Genomic DNA, 27,083 nt, shown 5'->3' on the forward strand with positions numbered 1-27,083 from the left:
ATCCATTTTTTTTTTCTTTTTAGCTGTGGTCCTTGGTGAGTCAAAAAAAAACAACAACAAAAAAAACAACAACATAATTAGTTAAACCAAATTAATTTACATGAATTTTTGAGGATACATTAAAGTCAAGATTGTTGTTATTTTTGGTGGACTATTCCTTTACCATTAAGAACAGAAAACATGCTTACTGTTTTCATAATGCACTGCATACAGTCCAGTAGTATTTTTTATTTTTTTTCAAATGGATTATGCAGCAGAAAACTTTCAAACCATATTAAGCTATCTTTGAGAGCATTTTATTGTTGTGTGTAATATCACTCACATGGCGTCATCTGTTTGCATATTTCACACAGTATACATACTGCATGCTACCCTTATACATGACGTCAGAAGCTGATGGTAGCACAGTGTGGTTGCAGCAAGACAAAACCATCTGTAGTGGCAGTCCAGGTGTTGTTCTCTGTAGGGATTCCACGGTGTCAGTCAGACAGAGCGTCTGCCGCCTCATTACGCCTGGGTCTTATCTCCCTGCTCTGACAATGACTAACCTGTTGATCAGTCTTGGCTCCTTGAGGCTTCAAAGGAAAATTAACTCTTAGTGCTCAGAGGTCTTGGTGTAGACTTTGTATGAAACATTGTGAATTTGGTTTCGAATGTGTGCACTACCACTTCTACATTTGTATCCATTCATTCATTCATTTTCTTTTTAGCTTAGTCCCTTTATTTATCCGGGGTCGCCACAGCGCAATGAACTGCCAACTTATCCAGCACCTTCCAGTCGCAAACCATCTCTGGGAAACATCCACACACACTAACACTCATACACTATGGACAATTTAGGCCACCTAATTCACCTGTACCGCATGGCTTTGGACTGTGGGGGAAACCGGAGCACCTGGGGAAAACCCACGCGAACGCAGGGAGAACATGCAAACTACACTCAGAAGCTCCAACTGACCCAGCCGAGGCTTGAACCAGCGTACAAACACCAGACTTTTAAATGGTTATCTGCAGCTCTGTTGAAACAGGCTTCCCACATGTTTTTCTTATTGAAAACATGTAACTGTTATAGGGCTCAACAGCATGGGTTGCTTTTTTTTAATCTGATCCAGACTGTTGTTGCAAACTCTGCTGATTTGTTAGTAAAATTTTGTTATCTGGCATTCTGTTGAATTTGCAGAAATGAATTGTGATAATCCCGAAAGCAACAGAAAATGTACCCCAGTCTGTAATCTCTGTCTCTCTGTGGGTCTCTCTCTCTCTCTCTCTCTTTGGGCAAGTTGGCAGTGCAAGTTTAACATATGTAATTGTTCTGAGCTCTGAGGGAAGATCATTTATGTTTTTGGTGTGATGTAACTTTGGAGCAGGCAGATTTTTTAAAAGTTAATACAATAAAATAACAATAAAAAATACTTTTAAATAAGTTTTTAATCTTTAAATGCATGTTCATTTCCTTTATTATCATTTATAAATGATCTTTTGTCATTTTTTTTCAGGAGGGAAGAGCCACTGTCAATCAGGACACCAGGCTGGACAACAGAGTTATTGATCTGAGAGTAAGCCCGTTTCCGTTTCTTTCTTTTTATTTAGGAGGAATCAGCTATGCCATAGACTCAGGTGCCATATACACTAGTGCATTTTATGACATACGTTTTGTTGCTATTATTAAGTATTATTCTCTGATTTGCCAATCTCCACTCATATGAATATTTTACAAGTGGTATAGAGCAGTGGTTCTCAAACTGTGGTACGTGTACCACTAGTGGTACGCAGGCTTCCTTCTAGTGGTACGGGGAAGAATGAAATATTTTTTGTACATGCTACACACATTTCAAAATTTATCAAAAATGATTTATATAATATGCCATATGACATATAGCCTATGTTTCTGAGGTAATCTGCCAAGTTTTTTAAACTGTGCAGAGTTTTAGCTGCTTTACTGGGCCTACTAAGCTACTGTATTTCAATACCGCTCATTTTAGTGGTACGTGGAGAGATAATTTTTTTATGAAGTGGTACTTGATGAAAAAAGTTTGAGAACCACTGGTATAGAGCATTTACAGATGCTGTCAAAATGTGTTTGCCCATGGATCATGAATGGTAATGTATTATGCATTTTAGGATGTATAACGTCCATTGTAAAAGGAGCATTTTCATTGTAAAATGTTGTTTAGTAACAAAGATGCAGCCTCAAATTTGGTTGTTAAGCATGACCCCTAATTAGTCACATGCCATGACTCGGATTATGGGTGATTGGCCCTACACAAGCTGAGTAAATGTAAAGGGTATTTTTGACTTTGGCTGGATTTAACCAGTTGGCAAGATTTGCTTTGTTCAGTCAGGTGAGCAGTAAAGATGTGGAGTCAGCCCCTATCTGCTTCACATAGTAACACTCATCAGGGTTTGCGTACTTTTTCACAGATGAAGTGGATAAGATGCACTGTTTGTCAAATACATAGATGTTTCAACAAGTTTCAGAACAAAAGCACTTCTTAGCTGCTTTTAAGGGAGGGATAGATACACCTAAAATTCTATGTATTCACTAGGCATGAGATGACAATCGGTTTCAAGGTCCACCGCCATTTGGAAATGTCAAGGTTTTAATACCACGAAAATGTTCTATTATACCGTTCCCAAGGTATATGTAAGGTTAAAGAAATCTGTGTTTTTGAAACTAATGAAGAGAGCAGAAGTCAATTATTTATTTTAGCCTGACGTTTAAAGAATTTACTGCTACAAAATATTATAAATGTTTTTTTTTTTTACATAAATTATTTTAAAATGGGGGAAAAAAAATATTTGTATTTTTTTTTTATCCAGACATTTAAAAATAACTTATTTTATAGCAGTAATCACAATACCATGGTACCGTGGTATTTTTATCCAGTGTTATCACACTTTCAGAAACTTATACCAGCCCATGCTTGGTAATCACCATTTACTCACCCTGAAGTGGTTCCAGACCTTTGTTACTTTGTTGTCTTCCTTTTTGCTGAAGCTAAATGAGGATATTTTGAAGAATCTTGGATACTGGTAGCCATTGAAACACATAGTAGGACAGAACACATACAGGTTAGTGGGCACCAGCATTCCAACATTCTTCAAAATATCAGGAGAAAGAGGTGTGTGTGAATTTTGGGTAAACCTTCTTTTAAGTTCTGGTTAGCCCAGCACCCATCCCCTGAGTTCTGGTTAACAGCACCCAGGTGTACAAGAATAGAGTTCAACATAAGCTGCATAACTAGATGAGTTATTATATTACAATGCGCATCCAGGAAGGTAACTTAGAATGTTCACCAACCAAAATCAAGCATTCATACCGTCACATAATTTAAACTCCAAAACAAATGTGTATGCGTGTCAAATCTATGACAACAATGAAGCGTTTCGTCTTTTGTTCTGACATTTTTATCATCATCACCTCTCTTTGGTGGCATACATCACATCGGTGTGGTCCTTTGAAGTCAAAAAACACACAGATTTCTTCAGTTACTCTAGGCCTCCTTGGGGGCCATTCACATAGAACACGTTTTTTCCATTCCAATGCATTACTGTTGTTTTCATTTAACTGCACTCGCATATGTCTTGTGCACGACTCGCCGTCTAAGAAGTTGCAGTTTTCATCTCTAAAACATTGCAGTTTTGTTCCACTGACATTAGTCTCATGTCTTTAAAAAAAAAAAAAAGTGTTCAATTCAATTCAATTCAGCTTTATTTGTATAGCGCTTTTACAATGTAGATTGTGTCAAAGCAGCTTCACATAAATGGTCATAGTAACTGGAACAGTGTGGTTCAGGTTTTAGTGTTTAAGTTCAGTTCAATTCAGTTTAGCTCAGTTCAGTGTGATTTAATCATTACTGAGAGTTCAAACACTGAAGAGCCAATTCATCGATGCGTAGCTCTACCAATCCTGAACCATGCGAGGCAGTGGCGACAGCGGAGAGGGAAAAAAAACTTCACCTGATGGGAGTAAAGAAAAAAAAAAAAAAAAAAACCTTCAGGGAACCAGACTCAGTTGGGCACGACCATTTTAATTTCTCCGCTGCCCAAAAGTCTTGTGCAGAGCTTCATTCGCCGTGGTTAAGGCTGGAAGATGGCCTCAGCAAAGACTCGTCTGTCCCTGGGACGTCGCTGGAATCAGACTGTGTGAATGTCTTGTCCTGTTTGACGTTCTGATGTTGTGAAACATGAACAAATCTGTACATTTTAAAAATCTCATTTTAAAGTCTATAGCTCTGATTTCTGAAGCCCTGATGTGGTTTTGGGTCTCAGGCTCTGTGTGCTCTTGTGAGAGCACCTGTTTCTGAGATTGCGAGTCTGTGTGAACAGACCGGGCCTGCTTTCACACTTTAATTTTTCTTTTCCATCAGTGGCAGGCTTCACTCTGTCATAAAGCAAAGCCTCAGTGTTAATATGCACCCACACAACAAACAACTTATTTTTTTTTCTTTTTCATACACACCAAATGAGATGGAAATCAGGCAGTGCTATAAGACTGCCAGTGTACCGAGAAAGCGACTCATTTTTTTGAGAACTTCCAGAAGCTGAAGGCAGAAATCAGAGAGTGCAAAGCGGGGGAGTCAAACCACAGGACAACAGGCTTTTTTGCACCTTTTCAGTTCTCACTACGGTCTTGTGAACATTAGTGTGACGCACACAGCCCTCTTCTCCACACCCCCAGCGAGAGACGCCAACTGAAACCTACGTGTTTACACACTCCACTGATAACAGCTTTGCATATTAACTGTACAACCGCTTTGCTTCACAGACCAGTCATTAAATGTCCCGCCAGCATGTCCCTGGCACTGGGTTATCATGATCTGCATTGAGAATACAGACAGCCTATCTTAATTTGTTGACTTTATCATTTTTATTAGCAGATTAATAAGAGGAAGTCATTGTCCTGTTTACTGTACGATTTACTGCCTGATTTTTATAGTCATAAAATATTACACAATAACTCCTATGTAAAAAAAAAAAAAAAACTTTTTATTTGTGTAGCTTTCACTTGGTCATCAAAATTAAGCTGTCTCCCTAGATGTGAATGTTTTACAAAAGGGATGCAGGAAATGTGTTGCTTTTTTTTATATATCTTGTTTTGACCAAATTCTGAACCAGAATTGCATTCAAATTTTGAAAAGGCAATATCAGAATGCGTTGTGACAAACAGAGAATAATATTATTGAATACTTCAGATGAGAAATGATATTAGTTTTAGGGTTTTTTGAGTGAATATTTTTATTCAGCAAGGAGGATGCAGTAAACTAATCAAAAGTGACTATAAAGACTTGCTGGAATATATTTCAAACAACTGCTTTTTTTTTTTTAATCTAATTTTGATCTGCAGTGTACATATTTTTAGTAGCTGCCACTGTGATAAACACACTTTACCAGTAAGTACAACTCTTATCTGCTTGGCGACGAGAAACTCCAATACTGTTTGTCAAGACTGCTTGTCAAATATTAGATTTAAAATCCACAATAATGGTGTCATAAATCAACCCTTTTCGACTCAAACCACACTAAAACAAAGTAGGCATGGGCCAGTATAAAATTCTAACTGTATGATAACCTTGAATAAAAATATCACCGTTTCACGGTATTATGATTACTGCTTTCAAATATATTTTTACAAGCAGTTTGTTATCAGTTTTATATATATTTGTTAAATGTTTTTTTTTTCTTCTGATCTTCAAGGCAGTATTTATTAAATGTAAAAAATAAAATAAAAAATAAGTGAATTGTTAAATATTTATTCAAGTTTTAAATAAAGGCTTTTTTGTGTGTAGTTTCAAATGAAATTATTAATCCAGTTATTATTGCTTTTATTACTATTACCATTAATAACAATAATATTAATAATAATAATTAATATCAGAGTGATTTTTGAAGGATCATGTGACTCTGAAGACTGGCGTATTAAAGCTGAAAATTCATCTTTTTGAAATCACAGGAATAAATTATTAAATTAATTTATAAACTACTTTTAAACAGTAATTTTTTAATGCAATAACATTTCACAATTTTACAATATCTACTATATATTTTTTTATGAAATTAATGCAGACTTGGTGAGCAGGATAAGCTTATTTCAAAACATTTATAAATCCTACAGACCTCAGACTTTTACCAGGAGTGTACATTCTTTTTAAATGTCTGGGTAAAAAAATAAACAAAAACTTTTTTCCACTTTGAACCCAGTTGATACGTCTGAAATCATACTTCCATACTATATAGTAAACTAAAATCAGTATGCAAGCCGAGTAGTATGTCCGAATTCAGAATCTGAAGTGCGAGCTCCATTCATACTACTCACATTCATAGTGTTTGTACTTTTTGATCGGTAGTAAATTCAAATGGAATACCTACTGAGTAGTAGGTGATTTCGGACAGCCACTATATTTGAAAAATTTGAAAATGCGCATAACTGAGTAGGATAAACTTTTTATTCGATAAAAAAAGATGTGCCTAAACTGTGATGGAAACACTTTTACCATACAAATTCCAGTATCCACATTAAAAAAAGGTTTTTGATATATCGTGTGATGATAAAAAATGTGTGCGAATAAACAAACCAGCATATAAAATGTCGTTTTGCTTCTAAAATGCCGTAATCATTTCAGTATGTCTGTTATTATATTATTAATGACCTCAAGAACTGTCTAGAGCAGGGGTGGGGAACCTTTTTTTCTATCAAGGGCCATTTACATTTTTGTAACATCGTTTAGGGGCCATACTAAATTATAGGGCTGCTCGATTATGGGAAAAATCATAATTACGATTATTTTGGTCATAATTGTAATCACAGTTATTCAAAACGATTATGAGTTGAAGTCAAAATTATTCGCCCTCTTTTTTTGTTTTTTATACATAAATATTTCCCAAATGATGTTTAACAGAGGAATTTTTCACAGTATTTCTTTTTTTTTTTTTTTCTTCAGGAGAAAGGCTTATTTGATTTATTTCGGCCAGAATAAAAGCAGTTTTTAATATTTTGTAACCTATTTTAAGGTCAATATTATTAGCCCCCTTAAGCAATATATATTTTTTATTGTCTGCAGAAAAAAAACTACTGTTAAACAATGACTTGCCTAATTACACTAATTAAGCCTTTGAATGTCACTTTAAGTTGAATACTAGTATCTTTAAGATTATCTAGTAAAATAAAATGTACTGCATCATAGCAAAGATAAAAGAAATCAGTTATTAGAAATGAGTAATTAAATTTGTTATGTTAAAAAATGGGTTGAAGATAAATCTATCTATTGAACAGAAATTGGGGGAAGGGGTCGCTAATATTTCAGGAGGGTTAATAAATTGGATTTTAACTGTATATATGCTCAGTTATTTTCCTCCCCGTAAATAAGGAAAGGGAAATAAATACAATAAAATAAAAATATGAAACAAACTGTGCTTTAAGCATCTTCACTGTAAGAAAGAAAAACTGCAGCTACTAAAGTCCTTCGGTCAAGTGCAGTGAGGGATTTTGTTGTTTGATTAATAATAAAAACAGGTGGCAGCAGGAATATTGCGCACTGTCACTTTAAGAGCTCTGATATAGTTTCTCTTTCACATGTCTTTTGATTCTCAACTTGTTTGTTTATTACACAAATGAGGGTTAATATTAATAATCATTAAACACTGCGCTTTGACACAAATATGCATGTATTTAGCCAATAAAGCGCTCACATTAAGATGGCGTTAGATGTTTGTGCTTTGCTCGTCTCCGAGGCTAAGCGCGTACACACACAGAAGCATGCCATGCGGACTCATTTGCGTTCATTAAAATATGAATGATTCGAACTTACATCAATGAGTGATGCGCATCTCGTGCTGCAAACGTTACATTACAGCACATGCTTTTTCATGTGAAACTGAGCTTTGCAGAGCAACAAATGTGTACAACTGTCAATTTCTATAACAGAAATTTATTTATTTATTTTTTCCCAAAGGGTGATTTTTGAATTGACAGATGGAGCCAGATCAAATGGTCGCGCGGGCCGCATACGGCCTGGAGGCCGGACGTTCCCCACCCTGGTCTAAAACATCTGTGCTAAACGTCTCATGCCTTCAAACGCCACCGCACATTCACTGCATGTCAGGATTGCCTTCTGAGGTGCAAGTCATTTATTAAATGAAGAAAAGATTCCCGCAGCTTCTCCTACCGCAGCATATTCTGTTTTTACTGTTGATATTTGGTGCCTTTTAATCAGGACGTGATGATTTTGTTCTCTTTGACTCGCTGGATGGAAACGCGACTTTATTTGCACATCTTTTGTCCGATAATCCAGTTTTGCGCATAAAGATCATTCGCATTTTTTGATAGAAACATTGCTACTGGTTTTTTCCAAACCGCGGTATACCTTGAAAACGGTTATTGTCCCATGCCTAAAACAGACCCAGGTAATACACATGCATATAATACTTAGATCTGTTTGCAAAGTTAGTGTTAGAGATAGTTTTATTTAATTATGAGGTTCTATTTTAAGGGGTAAATACCTTAAAAGCTAGCTGCCTATATACAGTAGTCTGCAGCTCACTTTGCTTTTCAGACAGAGCTACATCTGTGCTACTTACAGGTCAGAAATCCCCTTAGGGAGTTTTTTTTTTATTATTTATTTTTTTTAATGTGGTTATAATGAGGTTGAGAGTACAAACACAGAACCAGGATAGATCTTATTAATTTAATTCTCCAGAGAAATCTTTGTTATTCTATCGAGCAATGAATTGCTGCTTGTAAAAGCGAGTTTGTCCTAACTTAATCAAATTCAATAAACAAGAGCCCTGAAATATTGATACTCAACCCGATTGCTTCTGTAGGATTTATGCGAACTCTGTTTTTGGCGGGGAGAATAAAAGGAAACGTGTCCCATATCACGGGTCATCAGGGAGTCATCTGATTCATAGGAAATTCAGGCTGCTGAGAAAGCTCTTTTGCTCAAGAACGGAGGATTCAGGAGGTTTGATTGATTTCGCAAGTGCCGTGTCCCTTTGGTACTGTGAAGAGGACCTATTTTATTTGTATCTCTGAGAAAACGATGAGAATATATTCCATTGCCAGAGAGATTTTTATTATAACACAATAAAACAAGGTCTTCTGAGGTCTAGCGTTTATGTTTTCATCTGCAAAACATATGCTGCAAAGTGGAAGGTTGAAAAAACAGAAGCACTGACATCAGCACATGGCACACCCATACTAACAGGTTACATAACTTGTTTACTAACACACGTGTCTTCTCTCACAGACCACGACCAGCCAGGCTATCTTCCGGCTGCAGTCGGGCGTATGTCAACTCTTCAGAGACACTCTCATCAACAAGGGCTTTGTGGAGATCCAGACTCCCAAAATCATCTCTGGTATGAACATCTCCTAGTGCACTTCATCTTTTGTTCACATCTCTCTGCACACCTCAGTCAAAGTTCACAGAGTTCAAACCTTTATGTTGTTAAAATAAACAAGCCCCCCATCCCCCCAGATAACTTTAAACAGTCATTTCAGACAAAAAAATATTAATTCTATATGTCTTTAGTAAGGGTGTCACGATCTTCCAAATCCTCGATTCGATTACATTTTCGATTCTAAAGGCACGATTCGGTTCGATTTTTCGATTATGAATAATTAATTAATTAATGACCAATTAATTATTTGTAGCCTACCGTTTAAACTACCTGACCTGCGTGGTCTTTGTTTTACCCATAAACAAATCATACAGTAAATGAATAAAGGCAAGATACACACATAATTACCACCTGTCAATCACTTTTTCTGCGGGACTCGTGAATAGGCAGTGATCTGTGTCAGTAAAAAAGACGCACAACCAACAGGAACCAGCCAACAGTATCTGAGGTGTTCGCTAAAATAACTAAGTACAAGTGAGTGAAAGATTGAAGCGGTCTACTGATCCTCTGACTGCCTGAACCCGCGGTCTCGAGCCCATGGCTGTGTGTGTGCGCGTCTGTGTCTGTGTGTGTGTGTGTGTGTCAGAGGTAGAAAGGAAGGAGGGCTGCTCAGAAATGCTACACGCCACTGTGGATGTCAAATCGTTGTCGTTCTAAAATGCCATTTAAAAACAAAGACAGTGTAAACAGGGCCTGAGTGTGTACTTTTCGCCAGCGATTTGCAACGGGGGCGGGCGGAGGATCGCGATGCCGGTGTTGTCTACTGGACGAACCCTAATACGTACATAGCAGAGCTTGCAAAACTGTGTTTTTTTTGTCGAAAACACGAACGTTGTCTACATAACTCACTGGAAATCCAAAATGCTTACACACCGGCGACTTCTTTGAAAGAGGAGAGGGTTTAAGCTTTGTCAACGGGTCTCCTGCTTCTGCAGTTTAACAAGCCTGTTTTTTTCCCGCTTAGCAAGCCAAGCTGACGTGACATGGGGGCGTGGCAGCATCGACGATTCTATTTTTTGATTCGATAATCGAAATTGAGCATAAATTTCGATCGATTTCGATTAAAAATCAAAATCGTGACACCCCTAGTCTTTAGTCATCTTCATGTCAAGAGTTTTCACAGTAAAAGTCTGTTTGGATTTTTTCATTTGGAATAGGCCACTTCATTGATGTGTTTTCTGATCCTTTTAAGAACTTAAATGGATAGAAATCAGTTGACATGAGTCTTGTATAACATTTAAAGCATATGCGTGTCTTTATATGCAAATTAGATTATTTTTAAAAAAGGGGAGGGACTCTTTAAAATTTGTGGTCTGGGTATTCCTTCAACAAAATAACATCTGCTTGAGTTTTATAGTGTTGTCATTTTAAACTCTTGGCATTCAGTGCATGAATGGTATTCCACTGCATGGTATGGTTCAGATTTGCGTGGTTTACATTTCCACTGCAGTTTAGAGCCAATTAAAATTGTGGGATGAAGTTGCACCACTTCTACTGTGACATCATTTTCATTCTGGGTTGATCAATCCAGGGCTCTATCCGCACCTCAACTACCAGTGAGAGAAACGTCTGGAGCTCTAAACTATGCTGACATTCTAGTTGCATTTCTCGTTTTTTTTTGGTGGTATAAATGGTTTAGTCATGTGAACCCACAATACAGAAGTGGCTGCAAAAATGTCATTTCTGTCTTAATGTAAAGACGTATTTGCAGCTGCAATATAACACATGAGCTGCATAGGCAGTCAATAACATAGAGTGTTGCATAGAGTGATGGTTTGGAAGCTGCGCGGGAAGTATGATTTGCATGTATGTAAGTGACGGCAGCCATGACATGAGCGCACTCGGCAGTGAAAGTGAAACCTAAAGCGCACACATCATTTAAATGATCGCATTGCAATTTAGATTTAAGATTACGACAAGAATTTGATATATTTTTTTTTGTTCATAGCGAATACAAAGTGTTGTGCGTGAAAATAAATGTTAACTTGTTCAGTATAACTACTCTAGTCTATAAAAAAGTATAATATATTTAATATAATGCAAGATGGAATAATGACACATAGGCCTAATATTATTATTGTTGTTGGTTGTTGTTTTACCATATGTTTAAGAAATAACAATAACAGCCTACTCATATTAACCTTTATTTTACATCTACAGAATTAAGACAAAATCGTGATTTTTAAGCAAACAAAATCTTGATTTTCAATTTAAGCCAGAATCGAGCAGCCCTATCAGCAGTGTGTAGCATGTTTTGCTATTAAAGGGTACTAGATACAGAACAAAGTGGAAAGCCCCCAAAAAGCCATGTAGTAAAAAAGCACCTTAATTGTGCAAACAGGACGCCATTCTTTTGTTTATCAACTGTCAAATACACTCAGTTATGTGTGTATGAAAATAGCAAGTAAACACAATGTAGATTGAACTCCTAAACTGATCAGTTACTATTATTTTTGAACAAAATACATAGCTATATCCATTGGCCGCTAGCTTTGTTTAACAATGCAAACTGCATATCATTTTTTTCCTTGCAACTGCTATTTAGAGCAGGGAGAATGAAATGAAAGTTGCTAGTTTAGAAGTATTTTAAACTGGACCAGCCAACCATGGTTGACATCTCTCTTATGTCATGCTGCAATTTCAAGAAGTATTAGGGACTTTACCACAAGTAACTTAAAGTATTTAAAGATGTGTCATCCTGCTAAACATGATGGTGGTTTCACAAAGACTAGCACACAAAAGGATGGCATAGCAGAATTAGCAATGTTTGGACGCTTCATTAAAACAAAAAGAAAGGTTTTCGAAGGACAGCCGATGAGGAACAAAGATAACAGAGAAAAACGAGTTGGTTTTGGGTGACCAATCATTTAATACAATTGCTTATGGAGATTGTTCTAATTTTATTTTTTTATATAATATTGATAATACAAGTCATATGGATTAATAAATGTATTGAATATATATTGAAGTCAGAATTATTAGCCCCCCTAAATAATAGCCCCCTTGATTATTTTTCCCTAATTTCTGTTTAACGAAGAGAAGATTTTTTTCCCCCAACATATGTCTAAACAATAGTTTTAATAACTCATTTCTAATAACTGATTTATTTTATCTTTGCCATGATGACAGTAAATAATATTTGACTAGATATTTTTCAAGACACTTCTATGCAGCTTAAAGTGAAATTTAAAGGCGTAACTAGGTTAATTAGGTTAACTAGGCAGGTTAGGGTAATTAGGCAAGTTATTGTATAATAATGGTTTGTTCTGTAGACTATTGAAAAACTATAGCTTAAAGGGGCTAACAATTTTGACCTTTAAATGGTGTTTAAAAATTTAAATTGCTTTTATTTTGGCCAAAATTAAACAAATAAGACTTTCTCCAGAAGAAAAGATATCTCAGACAAACCGAAAATTTCCCTTGCTCTGTTAAACATAATTTGGGAAATATTAAAATAATTAAAAATAAAAGGGGGACTAATAATTCTGATTTAAACTATCTATCTATCTATCTATCTATCTATCTATCTATCTATCTATCTATCTATCTATCTATCTATCTATCTGTCTGTCTGTCTGTCTGTCTGTCTGTCTGTCTGTCTGTCTGTCTGTCTGTCTGTCTGTCTGTCTGTCTGTCTGTCTGTCTGTCTGTCTGTCTGTCTGTCTGTCTGTCTGTCTGTCTGTCTGTCTGTCTGTCTGTCTATCTATCTATCTGTCTATCTGTCTATCTATCTGTCTATATATATATATATATATATATATATATATATATATATATATATATATATATATATATATATATATATATATATATATATATATATATATATATATATATATATATACCCTGTCTGTTTCTAGAATCTGATTGGCTGATAGCCATGATATATTTAAGTAATATCAGCACCCGTACAGCCTCTTTACCCTTTGTGTATTACTCCGCCCACATACAGCCAGCAAAAAGCAGACACTTCAGATCTGAAGTTTAAAAGATGCTTGCTCAGCTGTTTAACTGTTAGCTTATGATTTAAATCCAACGCGGAAGAAAGTAGTTCCTCATACAAAAGGGTTTTTTTGAGACTCTCCTTGTTTGGGTTTGTTTTTATATACACAATTATGCAGCCAAACTGTTGTATAAACGCAATATCACACTTGTAGCAGTGCAATATGGCTGTATATTGGCACTGGTGGGGGCACAACACACGCCTCACGCCTCCCATCAGTGCCGATATATAGCCAAATCACACTGCGACGAGTGTGATATTGCTCATATATATATATATATATATATATATATATATATATATATATATATATATATATATATATATATATATATATATATATATATATATATATATATTCATGTTTTTATACAGTTATTCTCTAAAACAAAACAAAAATCTTTTTTAGGTTAAATATTAGATTTATGCATTCAATTTATGTTTTTATTTCAGCTAAATATCAATATTACTGAGAAATATTAATAAATATTACTGTTTAGTTAAAATGCGTCTCACAGATAATAAAAAATACTGCAGTTCACTAATGTTTTTGTTTATAATTTGTTTAAGGGATGAGTCTGAAGCACACCAGTACATAATATAATTCTATCAATTTATTCAGGGCTAGTTGTACATACTACTTTATAGACAGATGTACATTCGGGTATTGGATCAATACTTTGAATCTTTCAGTATTTTGAGCCCTATTGGGAGGGGAAAAAGGCAACCAGGAAATCTCTGGAAGAAAATGTGTGTAACAGCAACAGGATTTTTTTCATAAATGATGGTAGCACACTTCTAACACAACTCAACCAGAAATCAAATCGTTCATTTTGTGATCCAACAGATTTAGCAAAGAAGGCTTAACTGACAACTGATCTATCATTTTAAATCCCACACGATTCTAACAGTCAGACTAACATTCACATAATCCATTAAACTGTATTTTTAAATCATTGATCTTTTTCAGTCAGATATATGTCATGATATGTAAGACGACATCCATAGCTCCCTTCGTTACATCACGACTCGAGTAAAATGACGCGAGGGGAATAGTGTTCACACTGGAGGATCTGTATTCATGACAGCAGGGCTGAGTAGAGCAGGTCTTATCTCCGCTGAATGATTTCCTGCTCACGCTGTCCAACTTAGTTTATTGTTCCTTCTCGGCACCTTCAGTCTCTAAAAATTTCAATTTCAAGGATTGATACTTTTTCATTTTCTGAGGAAAAAAAAAACATAGAGACAGCGACACTGTCAAAACACTGGCTGAAGGAAAAAAGTGTTGTTTATTAAGGAGATACGTCTCCAGTCACTGATAGGATGGGACGTTGGCACTGGTGAGATGGTGGGTACACCGAGTGCTATCGCTTCTGCTGCAATTCATGAGCACAGCTGTCTCTGTGAAGAGTTCACACACTGCTTCTGTTGACTTGACTCAAATCCGGGAGAATTGATTGCATTCCCGTCTCTTAAAAGTACAGTTCATCTCAAAATGAAAGTTGTTGTCATTCACTCACTCACTTGTTTTCATCCTGTGTAACTTTATGTGCTCTGTTACACAGAATGAAATGTATACGCTTGCCGGCCACTTTATTAGGTAAACTTTATCATCATATTTTATTTATTTTGGGTTGGACCCCCTTTTGCTTTCAGAAGTGCCTTTATCTTTCATAGCATAGATTTGACAAGGTACTGGAAATATTCCTCAGAAATGTTAGTCTTTATTGTGACATTGACACAATGCTCAATTGGTACTAATGGACCCAAAGTATGCCAAGAAAATATCCCCCACCACCATGTTGTTGACATCAAATTCTGACCCTAACATTCAAATGTTGCAGCAGAAATTAAGACTTATCAGACCAGGCAACGTTTTTCAATGTTCTATTGTCCAATTTTGGTGAGCCTGTGCAAACTGTAGCCTCAGTTTCCTGTTCTTAGCTGACAGGAGTGGCACCCGGTGTGGTCTTCTGCTGCTGTAGCCCATCTGCCTTAAGGTTTGATGTGTTGTGCATTCAGAGATGCTCTTCTGCATACCTCGCTTGTGTTGAGTGATTATTTCAGTTACTGTTGCCTTTCTATCAGCTTGAACCAGTCTGGCTATTCTCTTCTGACCTCTGGCATCAACAAGGCCATTTGCGCCAACAGAACAGCCGCTCACTGGACATTTTCTCTTTTTCTGACCATTCTCTGTAAACACTACAAATGGTTGTGCAAGAAAATCCCTGTAGATCAGCAGTTTCTGAAATACTCAGACCAGCCCATCTAGCACCAACAACTGTCACATTCAAAGTCACTTAAAGTACCCCGTTTTTCCCCGTTCTGATGCTTGGTTTGAACTGCAGCAGATTGTCTTGATCATGTCTACATGTCTAAATGCATTGATTGGCTGATTAGAAATTTGTGTTAACGAGCAGTTGGACAGGTGTACCTAATAAAGTGGCCAGTGATTGTATTTTGAATTGCTTAAGAATTTTGGTTGCTAAACCATTGATTTGTTACAAAATATATATTTTTTAAATAAATGTTTTTTTTTTTTTTTTAACTTTGTATTTATCAAACTCTGAAAACAAAATCATGTTTTTCACAGAAACATTAGGCAGTGCACCAATGGGAATGAGAACGATTTAAAGTATATTCGTAAAGAAAAAAAACAACAACAACATGTTAACTGTTATAATATTTTACAGTACTTCATTAAGGACTTTACAAAAAAAAAACAAAAAAAACATTTTGGCTTTCGTGTAGTCATTTGGTCAAAAAAGTCTATTTTTTAACATAGAAAATACAAATTCAAACATATAAAGTCACACTATGAACGTACATCTTTATATTAAACTTTGTGTGTTTTTTTTGTTTATACTTTGAGGTAGAAAAAAAAGTGTGTTTTAAGAAAAAAAATTTGGACTGACATGAAATTGAATATGATAGATTAATTTGATCAATCTGTTAAAAATAATTTCCTTAATTTAAACAAATAGTTAAATATTTTATCTTGTCTTTTTGTTGCAATTGTATTTCTATTATACATAATTTTTTAAACGCGTGATTCATAGCTTGTTTTTCAGGGCGCTGTCATAGTAGATGGTGGCTTAATGCTCAAATGATGCTGATCTACATCTTCACCCGTCACTTAAATATGCTGCTTTTTTAGGCCACCAATGATTTTAAAGGCTGGGTCTTGCGTCACTGATGGTCTCAGGGGTGTTACAACACTTTCTCTCAGCAGCTCCACTGTTGTGTTTATGTGGTTTTCGCTGTTAAGGAAAAACAGTTACTTTCATTTCCTCTGCAACACAGCCAGCCAATCCAAATCCATCTACGTGACGCATTTTGAATTCAAAACTTTGCCGCCTATTTGGTGTGATCTGCCACACATCAACATCATGTTCTTTCAGTAAAACCGCATGGCATCCGGTACACACACCCAGATGTACGTGCCCTATAGAGAACATTATGTTCATGATGACCATGAAAACCATATTTCTCATGGTCACAGTATTTGTGTGTGTGGGTGTGTGTGTGTGTGTGTTTAGGTGGCCAGTGAAAAAGTGTTGATAAACCTAACATATTTTTAAAAACTTTAACACTGGGTTCATAAAATTTTCTTTTCAACGGATGCCCGTTTCTGCCTTAAAATTGTAAGATATTTTTAAAATATTAATACAATTTTACAGGTGAAGTCACAATCAAAGGGACATCATATTTTAAAATGACATGACAGTGAATCAGTTTATCAATGCATCAGTACATAACATTATTATATTGCTGTTATAATAATATTATTAAATTATTGTTACATTATTCTTACGTTATTGATTCATTGCGTGACATTCCAGATGTGTATTTGTGTGTTTTTAAACAGCTGCCAGTGAAGGTGGAGCAAACGTCTTCACCGTCTCCTACTTCAAGACCAGTGCGTATCTGGCTCAATCTCCTCAGCTCTACAAGCAGATGTGTATTTGTGCTGATTTTGACAAAGTCTTCTGTGTCGGACCAGGTAAAAACATACAAATACACCCTCAGTATATCTCCTTATCCCCCATCAATATGCTCTTCCCATTCTCAGGTTATCTTAAAAACGCAGAACAAAAACTACTGAACAACCAAAAACTGTCAGAGACAGGCCCAAAAATGTCTGTTGTCTGGATTAGTGTATATGTGTGTGGAAGAGAATGGTCTACTATTACTGATGGTTTACTCTCACACTATTGATTCCAAGGCTTTATCAGTTTTTTCTTCTGCTGAGACTAAATGGGCAATTTTGAAAAAGGTTGGAAACCAAAAAACAAAATACTATGCAGGTCAGTGGCCACCGGTTTACTGCATTCCAAATTAATATATGTTTCTTTGTTTGATTGGAGGGTAAGTAAAGGATGCCCATATTTATGTTTTTGGGTGAAGTGCAGTATGTCTGCAGATCAGGATGTTCTGCTGCTGGAGAAATGCTCAGATCTGCTGCTCATCTGGCGGGAAATTCAGTTGTTTAACAGAGGAAGATTATCTCACTTTCAGTAGCGTGGGCTGTAGAGTTAAAAAAAAAAAAAACAGCTCACCAGGGACCTCTACTGATGAGAAATACTAACTTTTTTTAAAAAATATAACTGGAAAAAGTGTTCAGTGTTCAATTTCACACTCAAATTTTAACATGGTCACATATTATAGATTTAAATATTAGCTAAGCAGTGCTATTCTTTATTTGTAGAAGCTTAAAGTTATTTGAATTATGTAAATTTTCAGTTATTTGAGAGATATTTTTATCATATTTCTTCTCTGGAAAAAGTCTTCTTTCTTTTAGTTTAGATGGAATTGTCTTTCGATATTATTAGCTCCTTAAAGAAATTACAATTTTGTTTGATTGGCTACAAAACAAACCACTGTTGTCCTTGCCTAGATTTCCTAATTTACCTTTTAATGAGTCTTTTAGCTGAATACTAGTAATATGTGCTGTCACCATGCCAATAAAGACTAAATAAATGAGTAGAGAAGCTATTAAAACTAACTAGTATAGTTATTACTATTGTCTTTCCTCTCTGCAAAAAAAATCTGCACTTGATTTAAACAAAAAAAAAATCATTTTAATAATATATACAGTTAAAGTCAGAATTATTAACCCCTCTTTGATTTTTTTTTTAAAAATATTTCTCAAACAATGTTTAACAGAACAAGACAATGTTCACAGTATGTCTGATAATATTTTTTCTTCTGAAGAAAGTCTTATTTGCTTTATTTTGGCTAAAATAAAAGCAGTTTTAATTTTTTTAAACTATTTTAAGGACAAATTATTAGCACCTTTAAGCTATATTTTTTTCGATTGGCTACAGAACAAACCATCGTTATACAATAACTTGCATGATTACACTAACCTGCCTAATTAACCTAGTTAAGCTTTAAATGTCACTTTAAGCCAGGGGTGGGCAAACTCGGTCCTGGAAGGCCAGTGTCCTGCATAGTTTAGCTTCAACTCTAATCAAACACACCTGCTTATAGATTTCTAGTGATCTTAAAGACACTGATTAGCATGTTCAGGTGTGTTTGATTAGTGTTGGAGCTAAACTGTGCAGGACACCGACCCTCCAGGACAGAGTTTGCCCACCACTACTTTAAGCTGCATAGAAGTATCTTGAAAATATCTAGTCAAATATTATTTACTGTCATCATGGCAAGGATAAAATAAATCAGTTATTAGAAATGAGTTATTATAACTGTTATGTATAGAAATGTGTTGAAAAAATCTTCTCTCCGTTAAACAGAAATTGGGGATAAAAATAAACAAGGGGGCTAGTAATTCAGAGGGGCTAATAATTCTGACTTCAACTGTATATATATATATATATATATATATATATATATATATATATATATATGTGTGTGTGTGTGTGTGTGTGTGGGGGGTGTATTTGTTTTAAGTGACTATTTATATTTTTACATTTTAGAAATTCCAATAACTTAGGGCTCACTCACACTATGCTATCCGAACCGTGCCCAGGCGCGTTTCCCAGATTGTTAGAGAAGTGTGAGTGCTCTGAATCGGTACGGTTGTAGTGTGAGTGCAAAGCGTGCCTGAGCCCAAAACTGAAGACGAGATGTGACTTAAGGGACTGCTTCATATGGATTTATTAATCATTCTTACTGTTCAATGAACGCAAACTGTTGGAATTTATTAAAGGCACAATGTGCACGACAGCTGAACCTTCAGCAAACCTTTTAATTCCTGCTTCACAAGGACTTTTATGATTGTTTATAAGCGTCAAAAATGGCTGATTTGTTTGAAATCTCTGTGCTGAGCGAGAGCACTACTCTTCTGTTAAACTGACCAGCGCATCATCAATGACGTAAGCATGTTTTGGCTCAGATGCATTGTGAGTGCAGGGGGCAGCGGGGAGGGGGGACAAGTGTGCTTTGGCACGGTTCGAGGCAACTGTACATAGTGTGAGTACGCCTTTAGTTTATTTAAAAATTCCAATATTTTATTCACTATTTTCAATTAGCTTTTAATATTCTTTTAGTTTAGTTTTTATTTGATGTCCTGTGGACATTTTAGTAAAAAAAAAAAAAACATGTATTTAGCTATTTTACTTTTTAAAGTATTTTTAGTTTCCCTTCATTTAAGTGCATTAATTTCAGTTAGCTGTCAAGTCAACATGCCTAATTTATTAAAGTTTTTCATGTAATATTTATATTTTGTTACAATTTATATTATGTAAAATTATATTTTTTTAAACCGGTAAATTGCATATTTTGCTTTATGGAAAATCAATGTCAGTTTATATTTACAAACAGTAATGTGCCTAACAATGTATTGGACTTGGTGTAAATAAAATATTAGTGTTGGTGTAAATATAGTGGTTTGTCAATGTGTTTCTTTCAGTGTTCAGGGCTGAAGACTCCAACACTCATCGCCACCTCACTGAGTTTGTGGGTCTGGATATAGAAATGGCCTTCAGTTATCATTACCATGAGGTCATCGACTCCATTACTGACACCATGGTTCAGATCTTTAAAGGACTGCGTGACCGGTGAGAGACTAAATCCTTTCAAGTTCTCAAAAAAAAAAAAAAATAGCAAAGTACCATTTCATCTTATTAGGAATTAAACCATTTGAGAATAAAGTCACATGAATTCTACTTGAAACTGAGTTGATGTGAAAAAAATCTGCTCCGAGTTTTAAAAATGCAAGGGTGTACACTGCCATCTAGTGGACAGGGGTTATTGATTTTTACACATCTATTATTTTAGAACTCAAGTCTTTTCATTGAATTGTGTGATAAGTGGTACACAAAATGGAAATATGTTCCAGGAGTGTCTTTACATTGAATATGTAAACAGTTTATCTGGAAAAAAGTGACATTTGAAATGGTTTAAACAGTAAAAGTTTTTAATTAAGACATTGTGAAACACTTCAGAAATATTTGTATTATTATTTTACTGTACATTTTTAGTCATCTGTTAATATTAGAGTATATTTTAAAGATATTGCTAATTGTACTCAGCCCGAATGTTTTTAATCAATATAAAAATCCTAAACATATTTACCAAGCAATATTACAATTTCTACTGCATTGTTTTGTTCAAATAAATGCAGCCATGCTGACACAAGAGAATTCTTTTCAAAACATTTACCTAGGTATGGAAAAAAAAGAGACCAACTGAAATATTATTTGTAGTTCATGTGTTGTAGTAACAAGTCTTTCATATAAAAAGTAACAGAAAGGAGCCATATTGTTTACATAAAACCATACCATGTTATTTATATTGTCTAAAAACAGACAACACAATATTAATGTTTTATGTTCAAAAGAGCTTTAAAAAATTTATATTTGCCCGAATAACCATAAATTTTAGTCACAGCAAATAATAACAAATATTTAAACGTAAAATAACGTAAAATAAATAGTTCACGTATTTATTGTCTTTTACGTAATTATTGTCAACATTGCTAGAAGTATATTGTTTTGTTTGTGGAGTATGTCGTTGTATTTGCACTGTCTGGAGCCAGCACCTAAGCTTTTCAGCTATCATAGTACACACAGTGCTGCTGATGATGTGACAATAAGGGATTTGAGATGTATATTTTTGTAATTTTGTAATATGTTTGTAATATTTTTAAATTTTTACTTTCCAGGGGGTAAAATGCTTTAAATTATTTAATATTATTTGAGTTTGGAGGAAATTCAGTCAGACCTTTATGGAAAAAAACAAATATTAACAAGTTACACTGAAAAAAAAATCAGGGTTCCACACAATTCCTTCATCTTGTCCCTTGCAAATTTAAATGGATTGAGCATAAAATAATTAAACTGTCCCTAAATAACCTACACATTGTGGTTTCAACTCATTTTAAATAAGTATTTTGAACAAGCAACATAGGTATTTTTTGTGTACCAAACCCTTAACTAATAAAATAAAATAAAAAATAGCTAAACTTTATCTTCAGAAAATCCAGAAAAAAGATCACTCTTTTTTTAAGGCTGTATATTCCAAGTATTTAACCATGTGGTAAATGTTACAAAAAAAAAAAAAGAAAACTTAAACATGGAATACATATATTTGTTTTTATATCCAGCATTCACAAACCACACTGATAAGTATTCTGATCATGATCATTTCTAACCATAAAAGAGTTTAAAACACAAACACTCAGTATTATTTGTGGATGTGTGTTCTGTCAAGTTCTTCTCTCTTATGCTCTCTCTGTGTTGTGAATGGTCTCCAGCTTCCAGACGGAGATCCAGACGGTGAATAAGCAGTATCCCAGCGAGCCGTTCAAGTTCCTGGAGCCCACGCTGAGGCTGGAGTACAAGGAAGGGTTGGCCATGCTGAGAGCTGCTGGTGTGGAGATGGGAGATGAAGAAGATCTCAGGTCAGTGACTGAGACTGAGTCTCTCGAAAGTCACACTCAGACACACACTTGCATATCTGACAGATCTCTAATCAACTCCTCTTCTAATTTTTCAGCACACCCAATGAAAAGCTGCTTGGTCGTCTTGTAAAGGAGAAGGTAAAAAACATCTCATATTTATATATTCATATTTATGTTGTGTTGTCATTGCCTTAATGGTTGTGATTGGGGGATAGTAAAACTGCTGGATGACATGGTTAACCAATCAGTGAGAAGTTTTCCTGTGGTAAAATATAATAATAAATAAAAACAGTAGAAAATGCATACAGTGTAAGTACCAATAAATAATTATGAGTAGTGAGTTATTCTTATTAATCATTTTAATGGTAGTACAATACTACTCAAAAATTTGGGGTCGTTTTATTTCATGTTTTTAATAAGGAAAATATTCTGTTCAAGGCGCCATTTATAAAATGTAAAAAAAAAATAATAATAATTAAATACTTTATATAAATATTTATTTATTACTTATTGTATGTAGTTTCAAATGAAACTATTACTCCAGTCAATTGTGCTTTTATTACAATTACCATTAATAATAATAGTAATTAATATTAGAATGATTTCTGAAGGATCGTGTGACTTTTAAGACTATAATGTAGTTGAAAATTCATCTTTAAAATCAGTGGAATAAATCATTAAGTTAAATTATAAACTACTTTTGAACATGTATTTTCGAGTGCAATAATATTTCACAATTCAATACAATTTGTACAGTATGTTTAATGAAATAATGCAGTCTTGGTGAGCAGGAGAAGTTTATTTTAAAACAAAAAGTTTTAAAACTTTTGATGGGTAGTGTATATAAAAATAACTTTATTGTTTGTTAAAAAGATGCTAGTCTTGATTTTAGAGGCTCATTGGTAAATAGAGCAGTTAAGATGAACTTAAGATTATTAAAGTGTTTATTGTTAGTACCCTTTAACTTTTTAAGGTTTTAAAGTAAACCTTTGTTTAATAATACATTTTCACTATGTTTTTTGAGCAGTCGATGATGCAGCATTTAATTGATCAGTAATATGCTACAAAATGTAATAGTGTTAATTATACTATTTAAAAAAAAACACTACTTATTTTTATTAAATATTAGAAAGTACTGTAGAAGTATTAGCATTATGAAATGTTATTGGAATTTTAAATTATTATTATTACATAAAATATATATTATTAATATTATTATTTTTTTCATTTATTTTTAATTTTTTTATATTTAAAACCCGTATAACTGGCTAATAATTTGTGGAAACTTATTTATTTATTTATTTTTAATTAATATTAGTTTTTAAAAGAAAAGCTTTTGTTTAAAATAGAATTTTTGCAAGTTTACTAACTCAGTATAAGTTTAGAAATTCAATATTATGCATCTTTTTTAATATTTTATTATTGGAAAAAAAAAAAAAATATATATATATATATATATATATATATATATATATATATATATATATATATATATATATATATATATATATATATATATATATAATAGTAATACTGACCCCAAACAGTTCAATATAAGAATAATTGTATTGTATGTATTGTTGATTTTTCTTGAAATAAAAGTTAAAATGCATACCAAGATAATTTATAAAAATAGATAGTGTTTTTATCAATACTGAATTGGCTCAATAATAATGACCCCTTTCCCCCTTCCCTTCATGTTTATTCTAGTATGACACTGACTTCTATGTGCTGGACAAATATCCGCTGGCTGTGAGGCCTTTCTACACCATGCCTGACCCCAACAATCTGGTGCGTGGTTTCAGACCTGATAAATATACATACATAGTTTGTTATTCTAAATTCATATGGACGATATCAATCCCCACACGTTGTTCCTGCAGAAATACTCCAACTCCTACGACATGTTCATGAGAGGAGAGGAGATCCTGTCTGGAGCTCAGAGAATCCACGATGCTCAGCTGCTAACTGAAAGAGCAATGCACCACAACATCGGTAAACACAACAACACCAGAGCTACTAAAACATGATGCTTCGCTAGATGAGAATATTTAACACATGGAAATGCTGAGTAACCGTAGTAGATTACTTCCTCTTTTGTTAAATACGAATGGTTTTATGGTAGATTATGGGTTTTTGGCTTTGTTTTTTAGACCTGGAGAAGATCAAGGCCTACATTGACTCGTTCCGTTATGGAGCTCCTCCTCATGCTGGTGGTGGCATAGGTAACATATTTTAAATCTTTTATTTTTGCTATTATTATTTTTATTATTATTTGTATTATTAATATGGTACTGTAGTCAATTTTATTTTTGCTATTATTTTTGCTATTATTATTATTATTATTATTATTATTATTACGGTACAGTTGTTCATTTTATTTTTGGAATGGTTTCAAAAGAGTAGTATTTTTAAATTATTGTTTACTTATTTATTGTTACTTTAATAAAAAATAAAAAAAAACTTAAATAAAGAGTCATGAAAAGCAAATAGATTTTAAAATGTTGATCAGCACACTTGTTCTCAGCATTGTTGATAGTAAAATGTGAGAATTTGTTTTGAAACTATTGACCATATATAAACATATTTGCATTTTCACACTATTTTAAACCAACTATGCTTTAGAAGCTAACAATGCATGTTATTTTAAATTCATAAAACTCTGTTCCTTTATTAAATCAAGGTTGTAAAATGATAAAAAGTATAGTTCACCAAAAAAAAAAAAATCATATATACCCTTTCTTTTGACAGACAAAACACGTTCATTTACTTGACTTCGTCTAGATGATTTGAGCTTGATTTTCATATAGTGTTGAGTGCTAGTGTCTGATTAAATACCAACACTAATGATGCAGTGTTTAATTATCAAAAACTTTAAGTACATTTGTCATGTTTATGATTTTTATTTGCTATAGCTTTGTTAAACCAAGACAGTTGCACTTGATAACATCAATTACTGCTTGAATAGAAGCAAAAGGGATTATGTTAGCCTATAGTTTTTTTTTATTTTTATTTTTTTATTTTAGCCTACTGCAAAAAAATATGGCAGTGTTTTAATCTGCTATTCAAAATAGTTACAGCATACAGCGGGGAAACTCTTGATATGTTTAAAATCAGCAATTGTAAAAAAAAAACTGTTACCTTAGTTGAAGTCAGAATTATTTGCCCCCTAAATTATTAGACCCCCTGTTTATTTTTTTCCCCAATTGTTGTTTAACGGAGAGCAAATATTTTTTTAACGCATTTCTAAACATAATAGTTTTAATAACTCATGTCTAGTAATTGATTTATCTTTGTCTTGATGACACTAAATAATTTTTGACTAGATATTTTTCAAGACACTTCTATACAGCTTAAAGTGACATTTAAAGGTGTAACTAGGTTAATTAGGTTAACTAGGCTGGTTAGGGGAATTAGGCAAGTTATTGTATAACGATGGTTTGTTCTGTAGACTATCGAAACAAAAATTAGCTTGAAGGGGCTAATAATTTTGACCTTAAAATGGTGTTTAAAAAAATAATAACTGCTTTTATTCTAGCCGAAATAAAACAAATAAGACTTTCTCCAGAAGAAAAAAATATTATTAGACATACTGTGAAAATTTCCTTGCCCTGTTAAACATCATTTGGGAAGTATTTAAAAAAGAAGAAAAAATTCAAAGGGGGGCAAATAATTCTGACATTAACTGTATATATAGGGCTTGACATTAACTTTTTGATCACTAGCCACAGTTTTGTTGTTGGGAAAGTATATTTTATATGCATAAATTTGACTTTGACTTGCTAAAATGAATCGATATAGATCTTTTGTTATTTCAACACCCCTTCCCCTTTATTTTACTTTTTTGTGTGTTGTGTATGACCTCGCTCAATGAGCATAAGCAAATGGGTTATGGCTTCACGGTGTTGCATTGGAATTAGTTCTTATTTCACATGACTTGTCAGGACTGAACACAAGGGATTTACCTTTTTTTTCTGGCAATATCAAAAATAAATAAACAAATAACTAATTAATTCTTAGCTACAAATTAATTATCTAAAAAAAAAAAAATAATAAATAAAAACAAGCTAAATATAGCGGCATACATGCACCTATTGTTCAACCAAACCTTTCTTTTTTTTTTTTGAAAATAACTATTGTCATGTATCTAAAACCATGCACAGTAGTCTGTCCAGGCTGAAGGTCCCAGTCCACCAGTTAACTAAACATAAATGGGAAGTGAATCTCCTATTAAAGCAATGCTATTGTAAAGGATGATAATTAAACCATAAAAAATAAATAAATAAAATAACTGTAAGAAATAAGATGATATACAGACAGACCGACAGACAGACGGATAGATAGACGGAAAGAAAGAAAGAAAGAAAGAAAGAAAGAAAGAATTAAAATAAAATTTTAAAAGTGTCCCCATTGGGATTTTTCTGTTTTATTATGCAGACTGTTTAGTATATAAATAAACATCCAGAAACCGGTGCAGTTAAGGACTGTATATTTTCTGTTTTTTAAGATCAGACAGAGTACATTAATAAATAATGTTGTGCGATTAAAGTTATCCTAGTTTGTACACTTAAACTCCCACCACTTGAGCATGGCCTCTTTGTTGCAATTATTGTAAACATTACATGCATTCAAAGCAAATACTACTGTATATTTATATGATGAGCTGTGTGTTTTCTCCATTACTTTAATCTCCATCCTGGGTTCACACTGAAAAAAAAAAAAACATGCGTTTTCAACATTATTAAGTGAGTGACTAATGATAACTAAACAATTGATCACACATATTTTGTATTTAAAACTTTTTTTCTGGCACAC

At 33.9% G+C, this 27,083-nt stretch overlaps 1 protein-coding gene across 2 annotated transcripts in view; it reads left to right on the plus strand.

Moving 5' to 3' along the window:
* dars1 (aspartyl-tRNA synthetase 1) overlaps positions 1-27,083 on the plus strand; it is a 58,380-nt gene that overhangs the window by 29,437 nt on the left and 1,860 nt on the right. Inside the window, 9 exon segments of one of the 2 annotated variants that reach the window (NM_001077611.1) lie at positions 1,497-1,556; positions 9,246-9,357; positions 17,271-17,405; positions 20,277-20,424; positions 22,122-22,268; positions 22,364-22,406; positions 23,979-24,059; positions 24,152-24,263; positions 24,422-24,493. In NM_001077611.1, the coding sequence (NP_001071079.1) occupies positions 1,497-1,556; positions 9,246-9,357; positions 17,271-17,405; positions 20,277-20,424; positions 22,122-22,268; positions 22,364-22,406; positions 23,979-24,059; positions 24,152-24,263; positions 24,422-24,493 (910 nt within the window). 2 annotated transcript variants of the gene reach the window in all.

This window comes from Danio rerio, chromosome 9 (assembly GCF_052040795.2).
Source record: "Danio rerio strain M-AB ecotype USA chromosome 9, GRCz13ab, whole genome shotgun sequence".
Taxonomy (NCBI): Eukaryota; Metazoa; Chordata; class Actinopteri; order Cypriniformes; family Danionidae; genus Danio; species Danio rerio.